This window comes from Mustelus asterias, chromosome 25, assembly GCF_964213995.1.
Source record: "Mustelus asterias chromosome 25, sMusAst1.hap1.1, whole genome shotgun sequence".
NCBI classification, from domain to species: Eukaryota; Metazoa; Chordata; class Chondrichthyes; order Carcharhiniformes; family Triakidae; genus Mustelus; species Mustelus asterias.
In genome coordinates this window covers 25,735,176-25,753,780 of record NC_135825.1, presented here as the reverse complement: position 1 = coordinate 25,753,780, position 18,605 = coordinate 25,735,176, and the positions used below count along the sequence as shown (strand labels likewise).

Below are 18,605 nucleotides of genomic sequence, written 5' to 3'. Positions count from 1 at the left end.
GGAGAAATTTCTTCACCCAGAGAACCTATGGAATTCGCTACTACAGAAAGTAGTTGAGGACAAAACATTGTTTGTTTTCACAAAGTTAAAAGTTTATTTGTTAGTGTCACAAGTAGGCTTACATTAACACGACAATGAGGTTACTATGAAAGTCCCCTAGTCACCACACTTCAGCGCCTGTTTGGGTACACTGAGGGAGAATTTAGCATGGCCAATGCACCTGACCAGCAGGTCTTTTGCACTTTCAGAGAAAACCAGAACATCCGGAGGTAACCCACGCAAACATGGGGAGAATGTGCAGACTCTGGACAGACAGCGACCCAAGCTGGGAATCAAACCTGGGGCCCTGACGCTGTGAGGCAGCAGTGCTAATTACTGTGCCACTGTGCTTTCCAACTTTAGACAGAGGGGATCATAGGATATGGGGGGAAGGTGGGACCAGGCTGTTGAGTTGGATGATCAGCCATGATGAGAATGAATGGTGGAGCAGACCCAGAGGGCCGAATGGCCTTCTCCTCCTATTTTCTGTGTTTCTATAATGTAAAGAGCATGTTAATTATAATTTTCTTGAAAACATGGAGAAGAGCATGGCGAGGCAATATAAAAAGGTACAATTCTAAAAAGGATGCAGGACTGTAGGACATGGGTGTATACGTGATTTAAGATGGCAGCACAGGTTGAGAACATGGTTAATAAAGCATCCTCGACTGTATTGATAGGAGCAAAGAATATAAGAGCAAAGATTATTATTATCAAGATTATCCTGAACTTGTATTGTACACTAGCTCAACCTTAGCTGGAGTAGTGTGTTCAGTCGTGGATGCCAAAAGGATGTGAAGACGTTGGCGCGAATGCAGGTCAAAATCACAAGAATGATTCCAGGATGAGGAATTTCAGTTACGAAGAGAGAGTGGAGAAATTAGGACTGCTTTTCTGGGAGAAGAAAAGGCTCAGAAGAGATTTAATTGATGTACCCAAAATCATGAGGGGTCTGGACGGAGTATGAAGAGGGAGACTGTTCCCATTCATGAAAGGATCGAGAATGAGGGCACAGATTTAAAGTAACTGACAAAAGAAACAAAAGCAATATAAGAGAGAATGTTTTCATGTAGTGGGTGAATCACATCTAGAATGCACTAGAGAATGGATGCTGGTTCAATTGAGGCATTTAAAGGGGGATAAGACTGATACTTGAAGAGGAACAATGCAGGGTTATAGGGAGAAGGCGGGAGAATGGCACAAAGTGAATTGTGCATTTGGAGAACCAGTGCAGACATGTTGGGCGGGATTTTACAGCTTTGCTCGGAAGAGACCGGAAATTCCTGCCCGAGGTCAACAGAGATTCCCATTGTTGGACCCTCACCCGCTCTGATTCCGTGGCGGGCGAGGTGGTATAGTTCCGGCTGTCGAGTTGAATGGCCACCTTCTCCACTGTCCAGTTCCGTGACTCTGCGATAATACTGGCTTTGTACCAGATGTTTCAGTCAATAAATGTTTATCTGGTTCACTTAGACAAAAGCAGAGCTTTGTTATTTTGGGACAAAGAGTTGTGAACTGCTGAGGAATTCTCAACTTGAATCTGAATTAAGCAAACACAAGTTGCATTGCAGAGCAATGTCAACCGACCGTGGATTCAACAATTGATTTAACGGATTGAAATTGCTTCTCAGATTTTGAAACATGACCTTAGTTGAACAGACTATTCAAATGAAGATCAGGTTAGTTCTTCAGAAGCATTTGGTTATGGCACTGTTTCCTATTTCTCATGAGTTAGTTCATATATTTTACAATTTTCTAACATGGACTTAACTCACAAAATGGCACTTTGAGATGAAACGTTCACGGTTAGGAAAGCGATGAGGCATTGGAGGTGCAATCAGAAATATAGGCTAATGTTATCCAGGAGGCATTTTATTTGTAACTTTGTGCAACTAATGGAGAGATAAAGCAATCAGTGATGGTAGCTAAAAGCATTTTGCTCTGTTAAAGCCCAATATTGTTTATTTCTACTACAGGATGTTGCAACAATGCAATTCTGTGCCAATAAACTTGACAAGAAAGATTTCTTTGGAAAGTCAGATCCTTTCATGGTCTTCTACAGAAGCAATGAAGATGGAACGTAAGTATACTTTTCGATTTGGTGAAGAATGTAATCATTTTTTTGAATCAATATTTCTCTCTAGAAACCAGAATATTAAAATTAATGAACAACTTTTTCTCATTGTTCCGCCCACTTCTGGCAGTTGATTTCAGTATTTTTAAATGCTAAATTCTGAGAAAATTGTGTTAGCCTTGGCTTTGAGTTCTGTTTGAGTCAGAAGGATGTGGGTCCAAGATCCGACCCATAATTGAAGTACATTATCAAAGTGGACGCATTGGTGCAGTACTGAGGGAGTGCTGCACTGTCGGAGGTGCTGTCACAAGTACAAGCACCAATACATTTAAGGGGCCATACATAGTCAGCTCTGGTGGGTGTACTGTGTGATACAGAGCACCCGTGAACAGGCACAGGTGACAGTGACAACTGAGTAGCAGACAGGAGATTCAACATTTCCCAGCTACAGTATCCTGGGGTTCAGACCCCATGGTCAGAGTTTCAAAGAAAGATAACATCAGAGTTCCTAAGTATTTTATGGAGTAATTGTGAAAGTACAGATGTTTCATGGAAAGTACAGAGGCATTCATCTCCGTACGCATGAACTTGTGCAGAAAGCTATCTGCATGGCTGTGAATTTTTTTTTATTCATTCGTGGGACATGAACACCGCTGGCTGGCCAGCATTTATTGCCCATTCCCAGTTGCCCTTGAGAAGGTGGCGGTACACTGCAGTCAATGTGCTGTGGGTTGACCCAGTGCCTGCGAAGGAACGGCGATATATTGAATGAATGGTGACATCGTGGCATTCTGCAGTGGAGTTAATGCCAGACATTTTAACCCAGCTGGAATATCTCAAAGATCAGAGTGCTGCCTCGAAGATTCATGTTGCAATCTTCAGCAGTCTCCCTTGGCTAGTTTCAACATGCTGGGTGATTGGATAGAGAGAGTCAGTAAAGGCGGTCTCACTGCTCTCAGCTCAGTAAGCTACCTGATCCCAGTCACAGCAGTAGCATGCTAAGTGAATACCACCAGCATGGCCATGTTTGGAGATGAAAACTGCTGCCTCTCTGTGATTCCACATGTGGGTCCTCTAACACTCTGCCTCCCTGAATAACAAATGGGCAGAAAGCAAGCAGGGCCACACACGCATCAGAGAAGTGAAGCGAAATGATGGGTTCAATTGTAACAATCTCATGACCAAGCACAGGTAGGCAGGAGGTCATCGAGATACCAAGAGGCTTCTGCTAGTGACCAGTCACTTCACTGACTGCAGCCACTGGGGAAGAATCTAGAAATAGAACATGGAACATACTAAGGGGAGGCAGAAAGCTGAAATTATTGAGCAGGGAAAGATATTGGTTTTAATTTCTTAATCATAGAAACCCTACAGTGCAGAAAGAGGCCATCTGGCCCATCGAGTCTGCACCGACCACAATCCCACCCAGACCCTACCCCCTTTTCCCTACACATTTACCCGCTAATCCCTCTAACCTACGCATCTCAGGACTCTAAGGGGCAATTTTTTTTAGCATAGCCAATCAACCTAACCCGCACATCTTTAGACTGTGGGGGGAAACCGGAGCACCCGGAGGAAACCCATGCAGACGCAGGAAGAATGTGCAAACTCCACACAGACAGTGACCCAAGCCGGGAATCGAACCCAGGTCCCTGGAGCTGTGAAGCAGCAGTGCTAACCACTGTGCTACCGTGCTGCCCCAATTTATAATCTATAAATTATAATCTTAATCTATAAATTTGCTGATGCAAATTAGACTCAAGCAACTGTCCTCATTCATCTTGAAATATATGATTGAGAAGTTTTGATAGCAACTGTCATTATTAAGAAAACAGTGACTTCGACTATAACTTCTGGCAATATTTTCTCACTTTATGTGGGGAGAATTCTGTATTTAAGGCACCACTATATAAATGATGAAATAAAGAAATAATTGCATCTTTCATAATTGTAATAAGGCTTCAGAAGCAGAAAATCACCAAAATCCCTTTATTTACAATTCTAACAGCAGTACACAGAGTGCTAACAGTTAGCAGTCTATCTCCGGGGCTGTCAGAGGAACTGACGCTCCCAGTTAAATACAAGGCAAAGACTCCCTGATTGGCCCATCAATTGGATCCTTAATCAGGGAGTTCATACTCCAATAGGCCAATCTCAATGGCCTGATTTAAGTCATGACAATAACATAAGAACATAAGAACTAGGAGCAGGAGTAGGCCATCTGGCCCCTCGAGCCTGCTCCGTCATTCAATAAGATCATGGCTGATCTTTTCATGGACTCAACTCCACTTACCCGCCCGCTCACCATAACCCTTAATTTCTTTACTGTTCAAAAATTTATCTATCCTTGCTTTAAAAACATTCAATGAGGTAGCCTCAACTGCTTCACTGGGCAGGGAATTCCACAGATTCACAACCCTTTGTATGAAGAAGTTCTTCCTCAACTCAATCCTAAATCTGCTTCCCCTTATTTTGAGGCCATGCCCCCTCGTTCTAGTTTCACCCGCCAGTGGAAACAACTTCCCTGCTTATCTATTCCCTTCATAATCTTATATGTTTCTATAAGATCTCCCCTCATTCTTCTGAATTCCAATGAGTATAGCCCCAGTCTACTCGGTCTCTCCTCATACGCCAACCCTCTCAACTCCGGAATCAACCTAGTGAATCTCCTCTGCACCTCCTCCAGTGCCAGTATATCCTTTCTCAAGTAAGGAGACCAAAACTGTACACAGTACTCCAGGTGTGGCCTCACCAGCACGTTATACAGCTGCAACATAATCTCGCTGTTTTTAAACTCCATCCCTCTAGCAATGAAGGACAAAATTCCATTTGCCTTCTTAATTACCTGCTGCACCTGCAAACCAAGTCCTTGAGAGTCCTGCACAAGGACACCCAGGTCCCTCTGCACAGCAGCATGCTGCAATTTTTTACCATTTAAATAATAGTCCATTTTGCTGTTATTCCTACCAAAATGGATGACCTCACTTTTACCAACATTGTACTCCATCTGCCAGACCCTCACCCACTCACTTAGACTATCTATATCCCAACTGTGGATTGGGGTCCCAATTGTGGTCCCAACACTGGTCCCTGAGGCACACCACTAGTCACTGATCGCCAATCAGAAAAACACCCATTTACCCCCACTCTTTGCTCTCTGTTAGTTAACCAATCCTCTATCCATGCTAATACATTATCCGTAACACCGTGCACCTTTATCTTATGTAGCAGTCTTTGGTGCGGCACCTTGTCAAATGCCTTCTGGAAATCCAGATACACCACAGGTTCCCCATTGTCCACTGCACATGTAATGTTCTCAAAGAATTCCACCAAATTAGTCAAACATGACCTTCCCTTCATGAACGCATGCTGCATCAGGAAGGGAACCCTTTATAACCTCAGGTTGTTTCACTGGGGAGGTGCTGGCGTAGTGGTATTGTTACTGGACTGGTAATCCAAAGACCCCAGGTAATCCTCTGGGGACCTGGGTTTGAATCCCACCACGGCAGATGGTGAAATTTCAATCCAATAGAAAATCTAGAATTAATGATGACCATGAAGCCATGTGCTTCACTAATGCCCTTTAGGGGAGGAAATCTCTTTACTGCCTGCTGTACCTGTGCGTTTACTTTCAGTGACTGATACACGAGGGCGCCAAGGTGTCTCTGAGTATCCACCTCTCTCAAGTTACACCATTCAAATAATAATCTGTCTTCCTATTATTGCTACCAAAGTGTATAACCTCACATTCATTCACATTATACTTCATCTGCCATGCATCTGCCCACACACTCAACCTGTCCATATCATGCTGAAGCATTTATGCATCCTCTTCACTCCACCCCCCCCATCCAACTTTGTATCATCTGCAAATTTGGAGATTATACATTTGGTTCCCTCTTCCAAATCGTTAATATATAATGTGAACAACTGTCGCGGAGATGTCACGCTGTCACGGAGACATCCTGCTGTCGTGGGACTGTCCAGCTGTCCACAAAATGCTAAGGAGTTAAAGAGCTGTCCCACTTGTCATATCTGTCAAAGCTACCTAGGAAGTGTCAAAGCTGTCAAGCAACTGTCCAATGAAACTAGGTGATTTGACATGGAGGGTGTAAGGTGAAAATGTGATTGGGGCATTTATTGGCATGATTTTGGCACTAAATTAGCATAGGTGGTATCAGGGTATTGGGATGGGTAGAGGGGCATTAAGTTGGCATGGGGTGTGAGGGGCCATTGTGTTTGGTAGAAGGGCACAAAGTTGGCACAGAGATGTCAGGGCCATGGGAGGTGGGTGGGAGGCATGGATTGGCATAGGTGGGTATGAATTGGGGATAGGAAGTGTGTGAGGGGTGGAGTGATGCTTTACGTTGTATTTTCTATTTATTGAAATGCAGTGCCAGGTCACAAAGGCAGGCCTCACATCCAGCCTGCCTCAGTGCCTTACAACCTGGGAATTTGTTCTGGGGTTATCCAATCCTCCACATCCCTGTCCTGCTGACCATCCCACCAAATAAAAATCTCACTTGTGGGGAAAGGTGTGGGAGAGGGGTGCATTTTAAAGGTTGGTTCTGCCAAGCCGGGAAATCATTCAACGATACGCTCTTGACCCAGGGACAAAAATCTGGACCAATATCTACCAAAATTACCGTTAGTGTCAGATCAGAGTGATTGAAAATAACATTAAGCATTCTTCTGCTGGTAGATCAGAATGGGAAAACTCTAGTGGAGCATAAGGCACAGATGTCTTCTTTTGTCGAAATACTTGTGGTTTCCTGGAACCATTTGTAGCTCGCATGCAAAAATGTGACATTGTGTGTTTAATATGTTGCTAATCTCTGATCTTTACTGTCCAGAAGACATTTTACCAAAGTCATCCAGTACAGAAGATGGCCATTCTGTCCAATAATGAGCTATTCAATTAGTACCACTCACCTTTTTCCCCATAGCCCTGACAATGTTACTTATAAGTTATCATTGAATCTACTTTCACTGCCTTTTAAGGCAATGCGCTCCAGATCACAACTCGCTGTATTTTAAAGTTAACATGAGAGTGTCAATCTATTAGATATTGTTATCAGTATATCAATGTGAAAATAGATTACCTTTGAAAAACTACCTGACATATATGTTCAGAAAATGTTTGTTCTTAAAGTTGCAGTACGTAAATAAGAAATCCATATAGCCTGAAATGTGCAACAATCATTGAATCATGCATGCATGGTAGTTGACCCATCTCCCTTTCAAATGAAAATTGATCCGGACATAAATAGTTGGGCAAAACCATGGAAGGACTCTCTCTCTTTTGATGTGATCTGTGTGTTCTTTATTGCCCTTCTCAACCATGTATACTGGCAAATGGAATGTCTACCGTTATCATATGGCTCCCTCTGACAATGCAGTATCTATCCTTGGTACAGCATTGGAGAAAAGTTGCCTCTGAAGTCTGAGGACATTAATTATTAGGATATTCAAGTTAAGTCAGAGCTTCAGTTGAATTTAAAGTATATTGAAATATGGCAATGCCATTCATCAAGCAGTGACCTAGAATTCTTGATATCAACATTTCTTTTGAACAATGATCTGATTATTTTTCCCAATAGAGAGCTCAAGGAAAATATATTCTGTCCAAAGTGTTTCTTCAAACTGTTCAATTTAAAGGGACAGATCATTCATCTTTCATTTCCACCCACCTGTCCCTCCCCAAGCTGCCTGAGCTAGGAAAAGTTTAAATCTGTCATTGGAAAATAGTGTCTAAAAGAGGCAAATACTTTCAACATCAACTGTGGCTAAATCAGAACCTTGGTCATTTCTAACCATCGTCTTTTGAATAAGTCTGTGTTCGTGAAATAGGATGTACTTGGAGTCAAACTAACACTATGTAATTCCGGTACAACCTGAGTGCATGCTGAGGTCTCATCTTTCATCAGGATCAAAATAGGTGATTAAATTTGAACTATATCTTAAAAGCTCGGCACATATTCTATTATTTCCAAAATATATCCCAAAGTATCCCTGTTCCTTTAACATGAGAAAGAAAACTGTAACCACAATTTTTAGCAACCTTGCAAAGCTCTCCACAAGGAATGGTTGGCACAGTGGTTAACACTATTGCCTCGCAGTGCCAGGGACCCGGGTTTGAATCCCGGCTTGGGTCACTGTCTGTGCGGAGTTTGCACGTTCTCCCTGTGTCTGCGTGGGTTTTCTCCGGTTTCCTCCCACATTCTGAAAGATGTGCTGGTGTGTTGTGTTGTGTTGATTGGCCATGCTAAATTGACCCTAGTGTCAAGGGGATCAGCAGGGTAAATATATGGGGTTATGGGGATGGGGCCTGGGTGGGATTGTGGTCGGTGCACACTTGATGGACCGAATGGCCTCCTTCTGCACAGTAGGGATTCTATGAAACATCATAATTGCTGTTGTTGCTCTATAGTATCCTGAGTAATAATATGTATACCACACTTATATATCATGTTTCATAGTTTATTTCTTTCTACTTTCAGCTTCACAATTTGCCATAAAACAGAAGTGGTGAAGAATACCCTGAATCCTGTTTGGCTGCAGTTCTGTATTCCAGTGCGTGCCCTCTGCAATGGTGACTATGATAGGTAAGTTCATGGAATTTTGCCCTTTGAAATGATTCTCCAGCCTCCCAGCCGTGTGTTCTCGGTGGCGCGCTGTTCGCTGGTGGCGGGATCCTCTGCTCCCAACGCTGTCGGTGGGATTTCCCATTGAAGCCACCCCATGCCACCGGGAAATCCGTGAGTAGGGATGCACTGCCAGTGGGACCAGAGAATCATGCTGGCGTGAACAGCCGGAAAATTCCAGCCGTGGTACATGGAATCAGTACATGAGAGAAAATGGTTAGCTGGCATGTTCAATCCAAATTAAGGGTATCTTTGAAGTGTAATTGAAAACTAAGGAAATTAGTTAAACTGATGCTGTCTTTGACATTATTAGAATGTTCCAGTCCAGTAATTATCGCATAGTCAGCTATATGTAACAATCACAGCCACCTCACTTAGATTTATTTGTCACAGCAACACTGAGTGCTACTTTGAAACATTAGTGGGTTAAAAAAAAGGGCGGCATGGACAAGTTGGGCTGAAGGGCTTGTTTCGATGCTGTAAACCTCCTAGTGGTTCCCAAACTTTTTTCACTGGGCCGCACTTACGGAATAAAAATTTGCTCGCGTCACACCGAATTTTTTATCGATAAGAAATACATTCAAAAACAAAACAATTCCTAGCAGTGCTTGATTCATAACATAGAACACAACTACTTTATAATATGATCATGGGACATCCTCTCTCGCCGCACCAGTGTGGCGCGCCGCACCCTTTGGGAACCTCTATGCTCTATACAGTTATTGATGTATTAAGAGAAAATGGAGTTATGACCTGCCATTTTCCCTTGACAATTTTCCATTTCTTTACTGTACTGTTGTGGGGCTCAAGACAGACTCAAGTAATTAAGGATGGTGAGCTGAAAGTGTAAATACCTAAACTGGAATATGATGCTGTGACCATAACACAGACCTGGCTCCAGAAATGTGTAGGACTGGGACTAAATATTCCTTGACACAAGGTGTTCAGGAAAGATGGGAAAGGAAAGAAAGGAGGTGGGGTGACAAAACTGGGGAGATGGTGGTGTACTGGAAATGTTATTGGAGTGGTAATCCAGAGACCCAGATTAATGCTGTGAGGAATGTGTGTTCCAATCCTACCACGGCAGTTGATGGAGTTTAAATTCAATTAATTAAACCTGGAATTGAAAAGCTAGCTTCAGTAATAGTGCCCTGAAGCTGTCATTGATAGTTGTAAAAACCCATCTGGTTCACTAATGTCCTTTAGGGAAGGAAATCTGCCATCCTTACCTGGTCTGGCCTACATGTGACTCCAGATCAATGGCTGTGGTTAATTCTTAATTGTCCTCTGAAATGACTTAGTAAGACATGTAGTTCGAGGGCAATTATGGATTGTGATAGCACCCCGAAGTCCATAGGGAATAATTGATTGATCTCCCTGTGGGGCTCATTGAGTATGCATTCCCCTGGTATCAAGCAGGGGCCTGCCCAGTTGGAATTCATTACTTGAGCCTTTTATAAGGCAGTCCCAGGACTGGGCCTGCTAAACTGTGGTCCCTGGCAGGGATGAGTGTGTGTACGCGACGGTAGTGCTTTTACTTGCGTTTTGTAAATAAACTATGTTCTTTACCAGTTTGGCTCATAATAGGCAACAAATGCTGACCTTGCCAGCAGTGCCAACATCCCATAAAAGACCTTTAAAGAAGTGATTAAGGATAATATTACAGCGCTGGCAGAGAGAGACGATACCTTGGGAGGGTCAGGACAGGGTGTATTTGGTTAAAGTTCAGAAACAATAGATGTATAATTATACTACTGGGTGTATCCAATAGGTCATCAACTAGTTAGAAAGAACTAGAGGAACAATGTTTTGGGGAAATTAGAGAAATGAAAATACTATACAGTAGCAGTAATGGGTGTTTTACTTATTCCAATATAGACTGGAATAGAAGTAGTTTAAAAGGTGAAGGGTTTCTGAAGCATCTTCAGCAGACTTTTGTTAATCAGTATTTTTCCAGCTGTCATGCTGCAGTATATTCTGAATTTTCAGACAACACTGTTAAAATCGTGGGTACAAACTGTCCTGTTAAAATAGCCACTGTAAATTGTGTGACCTTTAAAAAGCTGGAATTATGAGTCTCAGACAAATATCGAATCTGAGTATGGGCATTGACAGCCAACCAGGCAATTCTCACATCTCTTTGTTAAAAGCTGGACTGTCAACAACCAAACTATGTCCCAATCATCTTTCTGCTTCACTTCACAAAAAGCATCAACTCATCCATGAAACTACAGACCTGCCATGAAAGAGTAACTGAGACAATTATAGATTATAATCATATTGTTTCTTTGTTCGTCTGTGTCTGATCTCTGTATGAGTGATGGGTGTGTATGAGTGAGACATTGCATTTTAATCCTCTGGGACAAGTAATGGTAATAAATAACCTCCTTTACTTTTAAACTACAAAAAAGCTTGCTGCTGTAATTAGTAAAAGGACGACAATCACTCTGAGGGTAAGAAAATACAATCACCTCGCATACAAACCACTGATTCTGAGGAATCAGTAGATCAAATGCCAATAGGAACCATTTAGGGAACAGTAATCATAGTGTCAGGTCAGTCATGGAAAGGGACAAAGGAGTAAACTGGGAAAAAAAGACATAATTTTAGGAATGCCAATTTCAGAACAAATTTTTCCAAGTTAAATTGGGGCCAAAGATTGCCTGGCAAAACTATAACAGAACAATGGGCTTTCTTTTAAGAAGAGATGTATCAGATGCATTAGCGATATTTTTCGACAAGGGGAAAAGGTAGACCAACCAAAGCCAGAGCTCCCTGGATAGTTAAAGAGGCAGAAAGGAAGATGAAGCAGAAAGATAAATGCCACATGTTAGAACCAGGTTGACTATTGGAAGTTCAGAAAGGAAATGATGAAGCAAATAAGAATCACAAAGAGAGAAGAGACTGACAGGCAACATGAAAGGGAATTTCAAAGCTTTCTGTGTGCAACTGAATAATAAAAGACTAGTAAGAAGAGTGTGATCAGTTAGGGATGAAAGAGGGATCTATGCAAGAAGGCAAATGGCATGGCTGCGATACTTATTTAGGAACTTGATTATGTCTTTATCGAGGAAGACATGCTGTCATCTCGCTCGAGGAGCTAGATGGCCTACTCCTGCTCCTATTTCTTATGTTCTTATATTCTAGTTATAGTGAAGTAAGCAGGGAAAAGGTGGGAGGGTGGAACTAGCCAAGTTGCTCTTGCAGACAGCAGGCATGGACAGGACTAACTGAATGGCCTGTTCCTATGCCATAGCCATTCCGTGGTTCACTGTGATAACAACGACAGCTACTGAAATTGAATTTTGTGATTGTGATTTTGTGGGGGGAAAAAAAACAGAATCACAGTAGATGAAAATTCCACTTAATCGAAAACATGCCTTTAATATTTTATTATCTTTATGCTAAACAATATTTTTCATCCTTTACTATCATGCACTGATCTCATCTTTCTACAGCAACAGATTAAAATTCCAGGAGCAATATGAATCGCTTTACACTTTTCAATCTTTTCCATTTTTGATATTTTACTGTGTAGTGCTGATGGGGGAGAGAATTCTGGTGGTGAAATTGCATTTTGCTCCTTGAAATTGCTCACTTAAACTAAATCATTACCAACCATTTCTGTGTTCATTATTTTAACCAAAGGAATGAGATTACTTCTAAGCTAACGGAGCTAAAAATGTTATGTTTAAACAAATATTCATGAGAACTGACAACGTCGCTGATCTACAAAGAACAGCACAGGAACAGGCCCTTCGGCTCTCCAAGTCTGTGCTGATCATGATACCTGCCTAAACTAAACCCATATGCACTTAGAGTCAGTATCCTTCCATTCACATCCTGTTCAATACACATATATGTAAACCAAATGACAAGTAAGTGAAATGGTAACATTTTAATAAAATAGATTTTATAATAAAGCAATTGTCTTGTTAAGCATAATAGTATTTGAATTTTGTACAAATATGCAGTCTTCATGAGGGGGAGATGATGGCCATAATGGTATTATCGCTAGACTATTAATCCAGAAACTCAGCTAATGTTCTGGGGACCCGAGTTTGAATCCGCTACAGCAGCTGGTGGAATTTGAAGTCAATAAAAAAAATCTGGAATTAAGAATCTACTGATGACCATGAAATCATTGCTGATTGTCGGAAAAACCCATCTGGTTCACTAATGTCCTTTAGGGAAGGAAATATGCCGCCCTTACCTGGTCTGGCCTACAGGTGACTCCAGAGCCATAGCAATAGGGTTGACCGTCCTCCAAGGGCAACTAGGGATGGGCAATAAATGCTGGCCAGCCAGCGATGCTCATGACCCATGAAAAAAAAACGTTTATCAGAATTTTAAATAACATGATCATCATGTTCGCCAAGGAGGAGATAATAGGTTTTTAATTAGTAGTGGAATGGTGGGTTACGGGGAGTGAACAGGAAGGTGGAGATGAGATCAAGATGAGATCAGCCATGATCATATTGAATGGGTGGAGCTGGTTCAAAAGGCAGAATTGCCTACTCATACTCCTAGTGCAAACACTCTTGCATGAAAGCTGAGAATTCTGAGTTTATCTACATGTGTTCGGGCAGTGTAATATCAGGAGGCTGGGTTCAATGTGGAGTCAGACTTTGTATTAAAGCTATTATTATTTTGTCCTGTTTTCTTGGAAACAAATACTATTTCCCCCCCCCCCCCCCCCCCCCCCATGCCGCCACTCCCCACAGTTCTTTCAACTACCTTGAACTTTTTAGCCAAGAGCTGTTACGATCCACTGGTCAATGTTATGCAATCGATAAGCGGAATTTCTAAAATGGTCATCTGCAGTTACTCACAGTGGATGCACAGAAGTATGACTGGAAAATAATTATATTGGTATTTTTACTTCAGAAAATTGCATTAAATCTTTGGTCAACATGGGACTGAGTAAAGCAAAGGCTGGACATTTTTATGTTACAGCAGGCTGAGAGAATTTCAAAGCTAATAATGTGAAATAAGAGGTACATTGTAAATAAAATATGTAAGATAGTATTAGAGGTGAGGAACGTAACTTGGATTTTCAATGCCATTTTGTTGTCCTTGCTTCTTTATATTCATCAAGCATGTTATGATCCTTGTCTAAATTCCAAGGTTGTTGTTAGAATCTGGTTCAGGACAATAATATTTTGTTTAAAGTAGACAAAGTTTGAGATTCAAGACACTTTCTCAGTGAAGAAAACCACAAGATTGATTCCACTGGCTTTGAACAAACAAAAACAAACCTTACTATACAAAGTCAGACAGATGAAACAATTTGCAGTATTTATCTTGTACTCTAGTATTCAGGGTTAATGTGAGGTACGGTGAATAAACAGGTAAACTGTGACCAAACACACCACATTTCACAAGAAATGACAGATGCGACCAAGATAGAATCCATAGATTTCTCAACAACCCCCTCAGATGTCTGTAACACTCTGAGTCAACCAATCTCACTGAAACTTCATGGAGGGAATTTTCCTGTCCCACCTGCCACGGGAATCACAGCGGGATATCCTGGTTTTAGGGTGAACGCGGCCGGAAAATCCCACCCCATGCCTCTCGGGTGGGATTTTGATCTTCAATTTTAAAGATCTCACTTTGGAATTCTCTCCAAATGTCGCTCCAACTCGGATGGCATCAGCGATGACCCATCTCGCAGGATTTCACTCTCATCGACTGAGATTCTGTTTTCTTGTATTCCTGAGTCTATACTCAACTGCCAACTCTCAAGCACAACTTCAGCTCTGCAGCTGCATCAGGCAGAATGCTTCTGCCTCAAAGATGTACCTTTGCTCCAGCATGGAGCCATCAACCTTTGGCTTACTCGTTGGATCTTCAGGGCTAATCCTGAGCTTTCTTCAATTACCAAACTCAGATAGCATCAACAACAGCCCATCTTGCAGGTCTTCAGTTGCATCTCCAGTGATTCAATTCTCCTGGATACAAAGTGCACACCCAAGCACCAAATTACAGGCAGAAATTCAGACCTTCAACGGTGTTGAGCAGAATGCTTCAGAACTCCCCTAGCCAAGCTCTTCCAGTACAGCTAAAATAGTGGCATCTACCTGACAATGTGGAAAATTGCCCGGATATGTCCTGGACACAAAAAGCAGTAAGAAGTTTAACAACACCAGGTTAAAGTCCAACAGGTTTATTTGGTAGCAAAAGCCACAAGCTTTCGTAGCCTTAAGCTCCTTCCTCAGGTGAGTGGGAATTCTGTTCACAAACAGGGCATATAAAGACACAAACTCAATTTACAGTTTGTGTCTTTATATGCCCTGTTTGTGAACAGAATTCCCACTCACGTGAAGAAGGAGCTTGAGGCTCCGAAAGCTTGTGGCTTTTGCTACCAAATAAACCTGTTGGACTTTAACCTGGTGTTTACCCCAGTCCAACGCCGGCATCTCCACATCACAAAAAGCAGGACAGATCTAACCCAGCCAATCACTGCCTCATCAGTCCACTCTCTATCATTAGCAAAGTGAAGGAAGGGGTCATCATCAGAACTATCAAGTAGGACCTGCTCAGCAATAACCTGCTCAGTGATGCCCAGTTTGGGTTTCGCCAGGGTCACTAAGCTCCTTACCTCATAACAGCCTTGGTTCAAACGTGGACAAAAGAGCTGAATTCCAGAGGTGAGGTGAGAGTAACAGCCCCTAACATCAAAGCTGCATTCGACTGTGTGTGGCATCAAGGAGCCCTAGCAAAACTGGAATCAGTGGGTATCAGGGGGCAAACTCTCTCTCCTGGTTGCAGTATGCCTGGCACATAGGAAAATGGTTGTGGTTGTGGAGGGTCAGTCATCTCAACTCCAGGGCATCTCTGCAGGCGTCCCTCAGGGTAGTGCCCTTGGCCCAACAATCTTCAGCTGCTTCATCAATGATCTTCCCTCCATCACAAGGTCAGAAATGGGGATGTTCACCGATGATTGCACAATGTTCAGCACCATTCATGACTCCTCAGATACTGAAGCAGTCCATGTTCAACTGCAGCAAGATCTGGACAATATCCAGGCTTGGGCTGACAAGTGGCACGTAACATTCATGCCACACAAATGCCAGGCAATAACCATCACCAATAAAAGACAATCTAACCACCCATTGCTTGACATTCAATGGTGTTACCATCACTGAATCCCCCACTTTCAACATCCTTGGCATTACCATTGACCAGAAACTCAACTGGACTCGCCACGTAAACACAGTGGCTACAAGAGCAGATCAGAAGCTATAAAAACTGTGGCAAGTAACTGACCTCTTGACTCCCCAAAGCCTGTCCACCATCTACAAGACATAAGTCAGAAGTGTGATGGAATACTCCCCACTTGCCTGGTTGGGTGCAGCTCCAACAACACTTGTGAAGCTTGACACCATCTAGGACAAAGCAGCATGCTTGATTGGCACTACACCCACAAGCATTCACTCCCTCCACCACCAGTAGCAGCAGTGTGTACTATCTACAAGATGCATTGTAGAAATTCACAATGTCCTTAAATAGCACCTTCCAAACCCGCGACCACCTCCATCTAGAAGTAGGAGGAAGCAGATACATGGGAACACCACCACCTACAAGTTCCCCTCCAATCCACTGACTATCCTGACTTGGAAATATATTGCCGTTCCTTTGCAGTCGCTGGGTAAAAACCTTGGAATTCCCACCTTCACAGCACGTGAACTGCAGCGATTCAAGAAGGCAACTCGCCATCACCTTCTCAAGAGCAACTAGGGATGGGCAATAAATGCTGGCCAGTCAGCATGTCCCACGAATGAATAAAAACAAATCTCAGAAAATACCTCATTATTCTCATTTTCTAATGTATCCACTTTTTAAATAATCATAGTTGTTATTTCTGTGGGAAGAGAATGTTTTAGTTGTTTATACACTTACCATCAAGTGCTTCTTGTTCACACAGAAAAGATCACCCTACCTAATTTGTCAGTGTTTAAGTTTCTCTGTCAATCCATCCTTCTGCAATGCTGTACATTACAACCCTGTCACACAGAGCATAATTAAGGATCCAAGTTTTTAAAGTGTTGACAGGTACAAATGGTACAGATATTTGATTGTCAATGTGCAAGGAGAGAACAAAGTTTTTTTTCGCCTGTGTAAAGTAAAAATTACATGTGGAGCACACGTCAGCAATACTACTTCACAGCATGTTAATTAGATCAGCTTTCTTCAAAAAGAAGTTGAATAAATCGCTGGCTGAGAATAGGATTAGAAATTATGGGGATATGTATACACTGTTGTCATCAAATGCTTTTGAAACGTAATGCTTCATGCACACATATTTGAAGTGTGAAAGATCACGCATTTTTCTTGTAAAAGAATACAATTAAAGGGTGGGGGTAACTGGACCAGGAATTTAATTTAGGGCATTATTCTATCCCCATTTTGACATCTTACAGGAACAACACGAAAGGGATATTCTGGAATTAATGCATTCTGGGGAACATAGAAACATAGAAACCCTACAGTGCAGAAGGAGGCCATTCGGCCCATCGAGTCTGCACCGACCACAATCCCACCCAGGCCCTACCCCCACATATTTTTACCCGCTAATCCCTCTAACCTACGCATCCCAGGACTCTAAGGGACAATTTTTAACCTGGCCAATCAACCTAACCCGCACATCTTTGGACTGTGGGAGGAAACCGGAGCACCCGGAGGAAACCCACGCAGACACGAGGAGAATGTGCAAACTCCACACAGACAGTGACCCGAGCCGGGAATCGAACCCGGGACCCTGGAGCTGTGAAGCAGCAGTGCTAACCACTGGAGGTGCTGATATTGTTCAGAATTGCTGAATTCAGAATACTAGTATCCAAAATTGAATGGAATTTGTTGAAGTTTTGGGGACACTGCTCAACATTTGGGGTGGCCTGGTGGCACAGTGGTTAGCACTGCTGCCTCACAGAGCCAGGGACCCGGGTTTGATTCCCAGCTTGGGTCACTGTTTGTGCGGAATTTGCACGTTCTCCCCGTGGGTTTCCTGCGGATGTTCCGGTCCCCTCCCCCGTCCACACACACACACAGTCTAAAGATGTGCAAGTTAGGTGAATTGGCCATGCTAAATTCTCCCTCAATGTACCCGAACAGGCGCCAGAGTGTGGCGACTAGGGGATTTTCACAGTAACTTCATTGCAGTGTGAATGTAAGCCTACTTGTGACACTAATAAATAAAGTTTAAATGTCTGTTCAATGTCTCTGGATACATTGCATGGAATAAAACATGACAATGCAATTGATAAGTCAGAGAAGCACAAAAAACAGTTTTTAGTGGGGAATAAAGATACCAGTGGGGTTCACAAGCATGGTAACTTGGGAAACCAACAGCACTGAAGGTACAACTGAAGATAATTTGGCATTATTTTATCAGGGTATGTTAACAGCTGGAGTTCCCTGATACTTGTGAGGCAATCTCTCTTACACAGAAGTGGTCTCTTTAGAATTTTAACACATCAACCATGTGTGCATTGTACAAACCTACGCAACTGGGCAGAGCTCCTAATTGATGCTTGAGTTCCTAAATTTTCAGCTTTTATCAACTTCAGTCCATAGCCAGAATTGGGTGAAGAAATAAAAACATTTGATGCTTAACCATGTGTCTCAGAGCCTGCACAGAAGAGTAGATTCATGGTGTGATAATGTGTCTCAGAGAAGCGAGAGGTGACAGTCTCTTGCATGAAAGAGCCATTTCAAATTTTACCATTCTGCACATAGAATTGTGAAGAATAGCTAAGTTATTCAAATGGTGCATAGGAACGGATAGAAGAATTATATCCACAAAAGAAAGAAGCATGTCTGGTTAATGTTACGATAATTATTAA

At 42.4% G+C, this 18,605-nt stretch overlaps 1 protein-coding gene across 3 annotated transcripts in view; it reads left to right on the top strand.

Annotated features, from left to right (window-relative positions):
* The window catches only part of LOC144479268 (copine-8), a 652,766-nt gene that overhangs the window by 343,300 nt on the left and 290,861 nt on the right, over window positions 1–18,605 (top strand). For all 3 annotated transcript variants that reach the window (XM_078197938.1, XM_078197940.1, XM_078197939.1), the window contains 2 exons: window positions 2,016–2,119; window positions 8,614–8,718. In XM_078197938.1, coding sequence (XP_078054064.1) covers window positions 2,016–2,119; window positions 8,614–8,718 — 209 coding nt within the window. The remainder of the gene's footprint in view (window positions 1–2,015; window positions 2,120–8,613; window positions 8,719–18,605) is intronic.